The sequence below is a fragment of the Manis pentadactyla genome, chromosome 3 (assembly GCF_030020395.1).
Source record: "Manis pentadactyla isolate mManPen7 chromosome 3, mManPen7.hap1, whole genome shotgun sequence".
Lineage (NCBI taxonomy): Eukaryota > Metazoa > Chordata > Mammalia > Pholidota > Manidae > Manis > Manis pentadactyla.
The window spans coordinates 121065969-121075646 of NC_080021.1; the positions used below are offsets into that span (position 1 = coordinate 121065969).

A 9678-nucleotide genomic window follows, 5' to 3' on the forward strand; every position below is an offset into this window, starting at 1 on the left:
TTTAGCTCTTAACACCACTTTTTGTTTCATTCACTGGTTTCCAACTCTAGCTACAAAGGAGTATCACCTGGAGTGATTTTAGAAACTTTGAATTCCCAGATTCCATCCCCAGAAATTCTGATTCAGCCGGTCAGTGAGGCTGCCAGGGCATCGGCACTTTTAAGAAGCTCTCCAAATGCTTCTAAAATTGGGCAGGGGTGAGAACTACCACTGGACGTTAGTGAGAAACAGGTTTGTTAGGGGGCCAATGCTGGAAATTGATTTCCTTATTTAGATTTGTGGACAGTCACCTGAGTGTGAAATAACGTGATATAAGTAGGTACTTGAGTCCTGTGAATAATGGTCCTCCCCAAGGCTTGGGAAGACATTCATATTTGGTCGTTTTTAAAATGCATCCTAATTTTTCTCTTGCCTTGGCCATTGCCATCCTTCCCTGGCCATTCGCCCTTCCCAGGTACCACCCGCCCTCTCAGGTCACCTCCTAGGGCCTGTAACTTCAATCAGCTGAGCACAGCTCCTTTTTGGTTTGTTTCCTCCCTTGGGATTTCTGCCAAGCTGCTCCTCTGGGATCTTTATGCCCTGCCTCTCTGTTTCCTGTGCCCTGGTCTGCCCAGCCCTGGGCCTCTGCTGTTCACCTTCCTTCTGGCCCTGGCCAGGCCCTCGCTTCAGGGTCCCCAGGCCCCTGCTGCTCAGGGCAGATGTTTCCACTGCTGGCTCCTCTCCCCAGAGTGGGCTCTACCAGCAACAGGCTCATCTCTTCCTCTAGGTCACAGCCGCACCTCCTTAAGCTGGCAGACATACCCTGTGTCCTTGGGCCTTTGTATCAACTAGGAAACTGTTAGCTGTGCCAATTACTGCATTACTGTGAATGTAGGCAGCAAAGAGCAGGTGAGCTGGCCCAAACTGCCCTGGGGCCAGAGGCAAAACTTTCCAAAGCTGTCCCAGCAGCCTCTCAGGCTGTATATGCAAATATCCCTGTGGACCGTGGGCCCCTTCCTCCAGTAGAGGTCTGTCACCAGGTGAAGTGCTGGAGGGTTTTAGCTCCGGGCAAGTTCACTCTGGATTTGATGAGACAGAATAATGATAATGGAACATTGAGGGTAATGGGTCTTATACCAGGCTTCGTCTCCTGGTGGCACTAGAATCACGTCCACATCTGGCAGATCTGCAATCTGCAATCCCCTTTGTGGAGAGCTCTGCGCAGAGCTCTTTATATAGCAACTGCAGACAATACTGGCTCATAGCCAACACGTGTGTAAGCATGTGCCTGCCCAGTAGGCCAGTGTTACATCACTGCACATGTGCAGTGAGCAAGTAGATTAGGGTCAGGTGAGCACTCTGGCCATGGGAACTTCCATTTTCCCTAGGTAAATACAGCCCTGGTAAATTGATGTTCAGAAATGAATGCACATGGTGGTGGCCTTAGTTAGGGTTTACACTGACAGCAGGATGGCTGGGCAGGGCCTGTATGCACAGTAGTGACAAGTAGGATCAGTGGCTTCCTGCTCAGCTCTGCTTCCTACTGACCTTCCACAAGTCCAGTCCTCTTTTGGCTTCCTCACCTGCAAAGTGGGGTGCTTTAGCATGCATGCCAGCCACTCAGGGGTCTTATTAAAATACAACTTCTGATCCAGGAGGCAAGACCTGAGAGTCTGTATTTCCCTCATGCCGCTAGGTCTTGTGTCTGTGCTGTGTACATGGACAAGCAAGATTCTCCAGGATGCTGAGATCACCTCTAACATCTTTAGTTCAGATCCCCTTGACTGGTGCTTCGTCCTCCCCTCCATTCCCCTCCATCCCTTCTGATCCTTAAAACAAGATGTTTCCAGATGTGAGCTTCCTCTCTCTGTTCACACTTGCATTTAACTGCCTGGTCTTCTGGTGCTGCTGTGCCATGGAAATCTTCCGCAGGGCTCAAGGCTTCTAGAGCGGATCCTTCCCTCTTCCCTTTGGCTGACCTTGTTAGTCAGCCCAATTTCTATTCCTCTGTGTGTTTCCAGGAACACCTGGCTAGATCACAGGATTGGGGGAGGGCCAGCCTGCATCCCACCTAGCCCAACAGCATTCATCCATCAGAGGCATTCAGGAGTTCCCATCAGACTCAGCCGACTGATTTCAAGGTGGGAAACTGTAAAGCAGTGCATTTAAATATGCAAGCAACTACACACCCATCAAAATATTCATGAGTCTCTTTCTTCCATTAAGTTTTGGATCCACTACCACTGAGGGGTGGATCACTGGTATGAAGCCCATTCTTTAAATAAAAGTAACTGAGGAGATCATTTTTAAAAAGATACCCCTTTGGATTTCAATACAGCTTGATTGTATTTTTAGCATAATCCTTATATTGATTTAATTCAGTTGAGATCTGGAAGGCCTTGAACAGATGCAGTTTTGAGATCGTACTCTTAAGAGGAAGAATTCAAAATCCTGAATACGAAATGTTTACATGTCCTCTGGGTGGGGTCTATCATGGGACCAGCACGGGGGGGGCGGGGCGTAGTTTTGAATGAAGAAACCAGCCCACCCTCCGTAACCCTCGTTCTGGAACTTTATGGAACCACTAGGTGGCAGTATAGTATCAAATATGGAAAGCTGATCAATACACGTGTGTGAAAAGTATGGATGGAATGTTTGCACCTTTATTTTAAATTGCATCCTGTGCTCTGCAACTGCTTGAGTTTCTTTGTGTGATTATTCTTTGCGGAAGACAATCTGATTTCCTTCTCCAGACAGTGAAGGATTACAGGAAACTGCAACCCTCTCAACGCATGTTAAGAAACCATAGTTTGCTACTTCAACTTTCTTATACACCCTTTTCCCTTCTGCTTTATGGTATTTTCCAACTGCAGTTATTATAAAGCAAAAGGAAAGTGTTTCACATAATTTCTCCCACATGTAATTTTAATGAGCGCTGGCTTTACTAATGGTTTTAACCATGCTAGACCTTATTTACATTGATCTTCAAGCCACATAATAACAACATCCTCTACCCGTCCCCATGTTTGACAAAATTTTCAAAAGCTAACACTTGTATCATATATTAATTAAGGACATGCCTGTACAGCACAAAAAAGGGTGTTCTGCCAAGGGGCCTAATGCAAATGTTCAAATAGGGACTCTTCTTCCATTTCTCCACCCCCAATATTGCTTTTTTTTTCTAACTCTATAAAATAGATGCCATTTGGGGATTGGCAACGTTGCAACTCAAGTTGTAGCTTTAAAGGCGAAGAAACAGCACTTGTGTTTTAATACTGGTCTCTAAAATCAGTCTCCAATGATGATAGGAGTCGTTTCTTTTTATTCAGAGTTGTCTTCAGAATGTCAATGGGTTTCTTATTTAACAAGCTTGTTTGTATTGAGCACATTTACAGCCATCTTGTAAGTTATCAAAGATGGCATTTTTACAAGGATATGTTGAAAAATTAATAAAGGAAAAAAGCTTGAACATTTTTCACTGTATCACAGAACTGAAAATGTGTCAATAATGAGAAGACTGCTACGTTAGGAAATCAACATGCTACCTAGTGGCATTTAGCTTTCTCCTCACCTCACAGATGTGGTAAACACTGTGGGAACTGCCCTCAAAATTCTACTGTGTAAATTGTAAATGTAAATTTACATTTACTTACAATGTAAAGTTCATGGCTGGTTTATGTCCACTACAGTGCATGTGAGTCACCACATGAGTTAGATGCAGGTCACTTAGTGGTACCTACGTTACAAAACAATAATTCTTTAATGAATAAAGCTGCTGGGAGCTGACTTTACAATGCCTCTGAATTGAAGAAATAACATCAGCATGATAGCTAAAGGAGGTGTTCTTATTGCATATCTAACTTAAAAAATCCAATTAACACCAAGAATGACGCTGGAAAGGATTTGCAAAATGTCCCTACCAAGAAGCTCGTCTTAAAAGCTTCTTACATGAGAAAGATCAGCCAAGGAAGTACTTTCTATCCTATTAATTAAAAAAAAATTTTTAAACCACTCACTATTCCTATTAGGAAAAGTAGAGAGAACAAACGTCTTAGCAGGATGCAGAGAACAAGTCCCCTCCAGCCCACAATGTTTGATACCTCCCATCATTAGCAGGGTAGCTGCCCATTTCTCATCTTGATTGACAGGTTAATAAGGGACCTGGGGCTATCTTTTCAGTATGAACACACAACCTTACCAATTACTTTTAAATTATTGCTAATCTGTCAGAAAATAACAAGCATGAGGAATAAAAATATCTGAAAAAGAGAAATGTCTGCTGAAGCTTTTACTTCCGGTGCTTTAAAAGGTTCAGTTCAGAAAACTTGCCAGAATTTATTCAATAGAATTTAGGCACTGAGGGTTTTTCTTTTTTTTCCTTTTTTTTTAAGAAAAACTTGTAGTTTATAATAGTTCATTGGTTCAATTAGGAGCGAAAAAGAAGGGAGTTTTGTAATGCAATTGTCCAGCAAAGGAAAACGCTTTAAATTGGGGGATTATGTGTGCAGACCACCTGTAGGGCATTCAGAGCCCTTTTCTATAATGCTTCAACCCATGCCTAGCTGCCTGCAGGCTGGCTAACAATGCCGGGAAAAGCTGTTTAAAAGGCTGAGCACACTTGTGCCTCTGGTCCTCACTAACTGTTACAAGTCTTCCTCTCCCTCGCTCTCTCTCCTTTTTAAAGTAAAAGTCCAACATCCCTTTAATGGAAGAACTTTAAGGCTCCACGGTGGCCAATTGGTCTGCACCAAGAGGAGCCGGGCAGCAGGGAAAGAAACTTCAGACTACACAGCCCATTTGGAGAGGAGAAAAGATCAAAGTTTTTTAAACTCAAAAGACCAAGTTCCCTACAGATTAACCCTATTCATTTAGCTCCTCTTAAAGGAATGATGTGCTGGGCCACTGGGCAGACAGGTAAAAAGTTCAACAATTGCCAAAGCATTCTTCTGCTAATTCAACAGCCTTCTGCTCAAATAAATTAGCTTAGTCTTGACAAGAGGAACAATAGCTTTTTCTCTAGGAAAAGAAGCACATTTGATAGACACAGGCCTGGAAGGTTAGTAAGATGTTAACCCGTTAGTTTAACCCACTAAGGAGCGCCTGTTCCACTACCAGGTTGTCAGGTGACTTACACTGTAAAGAGTGATCTACTGCTTAAAACATTAACCTGTACACTTCGGCAGTGTGTTCAGTCCCTGGAAACCCAGGCGCTTTCAAAATCACGGACGCGAGAAATGAATTTGGGGTTTTTGAAGCCTTTAGTGATATTACACAAGGTAAATAACAAGGCCTGAGTGGAATTACTGCCTTGCAAAGTTCCACTTACATACACTAAGCGTTGTTATCCATGGATCAGGAAAGAGCTACCATTAAAAACACTATCTTCTTGGAAGGTGCAAAAACTCAATTTTGATTTCAGTTCCACAACAAGGTATTTACTTTGCTAACAACTTAAGAACTAGAGTTTCACGGGTCATTTTCTCCATGCCTAAGGTCAGCGTACAGAATGAGAAACCAGTAAATGTTCCATTTTTCCAATGTGCCCTTAACAAGTACTTTAAAAGGTAACAGCTTAGAAAAGGCAGGGGAAGAGGGCAATGTTTAAATCATTTATCAAAAGTCATTTTATTGACAAAATAGAATACTTATATTTGTTCTTACAGGAGTGGCTTCTAAACTTTTTACAAAAAATGTACAGTCTGTATATCTTTGGCTATGTACATATTTTACACATTTTTACAATTTAACAAATAATTATATAAATACATCCTCTAATGTGAGAAACCCGTATTTAATTGGGGTGTATAATTAAGACATTTCTTGATTGTTTATTTAAGGCATTTGCCTGGTCATGAAGAAGACCCAAACCGTGCAATCCCATTAGGTCGGAGTCATCCCTCCTCTAGGATATGTTAGGAGTAAAAGTTTACGTAGGAGAGTCGAGGGAGAAAATAGGTCCCTCAGGTGAAATCTGTAGGTCTGGCTTCAAGCTCAGCAAGTGGCAGCCAGCGAGGGCCCCAACCCTCGGGTAGTGGAAACGCAGCCGAGTTCAACCTCCTCTGCCAAAAGAAATTAACGCCCGGCGGGAAGAGCTCCCCGCTTATCAATGGAGGAACGGGGGCTGGGTCTGGGAGCCTTCAATGCCAGGTACTTTGTTCTAAGACAGTCATTTAAGTCCCAGCTAATGGATACCATTAAGAGTTCATTATCATGCTAATAGCAATCAACACGGTGAAGGGGTGGAAACCTCAGCGGGTCCACGATCCCTGCGGAGCACTAGCTCCTCACGCCGCCTCCCCATTCCTTCCGGGTGCCTCCTCCCCTCCGCTCAGACCTGGGACAATGGCATCTGCTTTGGATACGACACGGAGCTGGCCGTGCCAGACCGCCACGTCAAGCCGGTGCTGACGTCGCTGTAGAGGGAGCCCCCACCAATGCCCGCGCTCCCGCCCCCGCCGGCCCCCGCGCCCCCAGGCCCGCCGGCGCCCCCAGCCCCCGCGCCCCCCGCGGCGCCCTTGCTGGCCCAGCAGCAGCGGGTGCACAGCGCGCGCCACGACTCCAGCGTCTTGCCGGACCAGACCCACACGCCCGAGGTGATGCCCACTACCAGGCACATGAAGTACTTGAGCATGAAGACGGCGTAGTCGGGCCGGCGCGCCTGGTCCGGCTGCAGGTCCCGCAGGCACGGGCAGTTGTGCGTGGCCTCCCAGCGCGGGCGGTTGTGCTGCTCATAGAAGAGGCAGGCGACCACGACGGCGGCGGGCACGGTGTAGAGCACGGTGAAGAGACCCAGGCGGATCATGAGCTTCTCCAGCTTGTGCGTCTTGGTGGGGCCTCCCTGCTGCTTGATGACCGAGCGGATGCGGAAAAGCGACACGAAGCCAGCCAGCAGGAACATGGTACCAATGAAGAGGTAGATGACGAGCGGCGCCAGCACGAAACCACGCAGGTTGTCGAGGCTCTGGTTGCCCACGTAGCAGATGCCCGCCACCGGGTCGCCGTCCACGGAGCTGAGCGCCAGCACGGCGATGGACTTGACGCTGGGCACGAGCCACGCGGCCAGGTGGAAGTACTGCGAGTAGCCGGCGATGGCCTCGTTGCCCCACTTCATGCCCGCTGCCAGGAACCATGTGAGCGACAGGATCACCCACCAGATGGAGCTAGCCATGCCGAAGAAGTAGACGAGCAGGAAGACCACGGTGCACAGCGCCGGGCCCGTGGTCTCGTAGCGCACGTGCTGCTCCACAGCGCCCAGCTCCTCGTACTCTCCACGCCCGCCCGGGCCGCCCGCGCCCGCACCCGCGGAGCCCGCGCCCGCCGCGCTGCCCGCGCTGCCCGCGCCGCCCGTGCCGGGCGCGCCGCCGCTGCAGGCCACCTTCTCGTGGCCCGCCACCAGGCGCACCAGGTAGCCGACGGACACGAAGAGATAGCAGGCCGAGAGGAAGATGATGGGTCGCTCGGGGTACTTGAAGCGCTCCATGTCGATGAGGAAGGTAGAGACGGTGGCAAAGGTGGACACGAAGCAGAGCACAGACCACAGGCCGATCCAGAAGACGGTGAAAGCGCGCTCGTCCTGGCTGAAGAAGGGGTTGTGGCAGGGCAGCGCGCAGTTGGCGATCTGGCCGGTCTTGACGCGGTTGTAGAGCGGGTGACGCTCGCTGGACACGCTCACCATGGGTGCCCGGCACTGGCAGCCTGGCTCGCAGGGAGCTGCACCGCCACCAGGGGGCCGTGCCTTCCCGCCGACGCCGCCACCGCCGCGCGTGGGGGGAGCCGCAGCCTCCCCGTCGCCACCGCCCCTGCCGCGGGCCGGGGGCCTGGCTCCTGGCGGGCGGCTGTGGCCGCTACCGGAGGGCGGCTGCTGGCCCGGGGGCGGCGGCGGCAGGCGGCGCGGCGGGCTGGGCGCGGCAGTGGTGAGGTCGGTACGGTTGTAGTCCATGCAGAGCGTGTCGGGGTTGCCCTGCTCCGGCAGCCGGTCGCAGCGCATGCGGTCCGGCCAGGCGAAGCCGTACTGGCGCATAAGGGGCGCGCAGCCTGCCTTGGCGCGCTCGCACACCGAGCGGCAGGGAGGCAGCGGCTTCTTGTAGTCCTCCAGGCAGATAGGCGTGTACATGCTGCACAGGAAGAACTTGAGGTCGGGCGAGCACTGGATCTCCACTAGCGGCCAGAACTGGTGCACCTCCAAGCCCGCCTCGTCCTGCGTGTCGTGGTTGAACTGGTTGGGCATGTAGGTGTAGTTGTAGCCGATGCCCTTGCACAGCGGCACGGTGATCTCTTGGCACGTCAGGTCTTTGGCGGAGGCGGCCGCAGCACCGCTCGAGCGCTGCAACAGCGCCAAGGCTGCCAGCAACGAGGTCACTTCCAACAGGTATCCCCACTCCATGCTGCGCGCCTCGGACCTGCGCCCTCGCCCTCCAGGCGGCGCTCGGAGGGGCGCCGGGGGATCCGGCGAGAGGGCCGGAGAAGAGGAGAGCAGGGGCTCTGCTGGTGACTTGCCTCTCCCGGGAGGTCGACTGCTGATCACCCGGTGACTCCCCGGAACGCGTCCGCCTGGCGCGGTCCGCAGCTGGGCAGAGGCGGGCCGCCCCGCAGTCCGCCGCTCCGGGGAGCGAAGTCTGGCCGCAGGCGTGCGCACGGTCCGCAGCGAGGGTTTGCCCTGCTTCCTCCGTCCCAGCTCAGCCCTCTCGCAGCAGAGCGGCTGGCCCCCGGCTCATCGTCCCTCTCTCGCTCGCCTCTCGCCCGTGCCCGGCCACTTCGTGGGGCGTCGGCACCGGTGACTTTGTGAGCACAGAAGGCGGAGGCGCAAGTTTCCTCTTGGGCCGCGATGCGCAGTCAAGATGGCTGGGCCAGGCCGCTCCCCGCGCCGGTCAGCCTCTGCGGCCCCCTTTCTGCCCTCACGGGCTCATGCTTGCCCTCAAAGCCGCGCCCCCGTCGCCGGAGTTAGGGACCCGCCTCAGCCGAGGCCGCCGCCCTCTTTCCCCGGCGTCGGCCAGTCGTTCCGCCGCCGGGAGCGACAGACTCCGCCTCCGGTAAAAGTCCGCTGCGCGCTCCGCCCGGCGATCGGTAGAGACGTGGGCAGTCCCCTTCTCGCGACGCACGGAACCAGATCCAGACCGGAGCGGCGCAGACACCTGAGCGGTGCGGCCCGCGCCCGGCCGCCGCCTCCTCCTCCTCCTCCTCCTCCTCCTTCCTTTTCTTCCCCGGCGGGAGCAGCACCCTTCCCTCAACTTCCTTGCTCTGGCCCCACTCGCACCGCCCGCCTGGCTCATGAATATTTATATGGCGCGGACTCGGTCTCCGCCCAAGGCCGCGTGCGCCAATGGCCGGGCTGGGGCGGGGCCTACGCGCTCCCAAGGCTCAGCCTTCCTTAAGGAGGCCGGGAGCGCCAGCAGGGCCTAACGCGCGTTCGGCGGCTGGAGAGTTAGGTAACGCTGGGACAGGCCGCAGAGATGCTGGTTTTGCCACGGCTGTCCCTACGGCTCTCTGTGCGTCCCAGGTCCTGGTTCTGTTTCCCTGAGTCTGCATTGGGAAAGCGGGACGGGGTTCTGTGCAGCGCGCGCTTTTCTGGGCCCTTTCCAAACAAGTGAGGTTTCTGCCTCCCCTCCCCCGGATGTGGGTAACCTTGCTGGCGAAGGGTCCCCGCGCTCCTCCGCTAGCTGAGGTGGCGGGGAAGCACCGCTGCGGGCGAGTGGCAAGGTC

The 9678-nt window shown here is 52.5% G+C and overlaps 1 protein-coding gene across 1 annotated transcript; it reads right to left on the reverse strand.

Moving 5' to 3' along the window:
* Nucleotides 1-5585: 5585 nt before the first annotated feature.
* Nucleotides 5586-9172, reverse strand: FZD8 (frizzled class receptor 8). Its single transcript, XM_036920248.2, has one exon. The coding sequence runs from the start codon at nucleotides 8360-8362 to the stop codon at nucleotides 6308-6310; it is 2055 nt and encodes a 684-aa protein (XP_036776143.1). The 5' UTR covers nucleotides 8363-9172; the 3' UTR covers nucleotides 5586-6307.
* Nucleotides 9173-9678: the final 506 nt, after the last annotated feature.

Coding starts and splice junctions, on each gene's coding strand:
- FZD8 (XM_036920248.2), bottom strand. CDS start 8,362: ATGGAGTGGGGATACCTGTTGGAAGTGACCTCGTTGCTGGCAGCCTTG.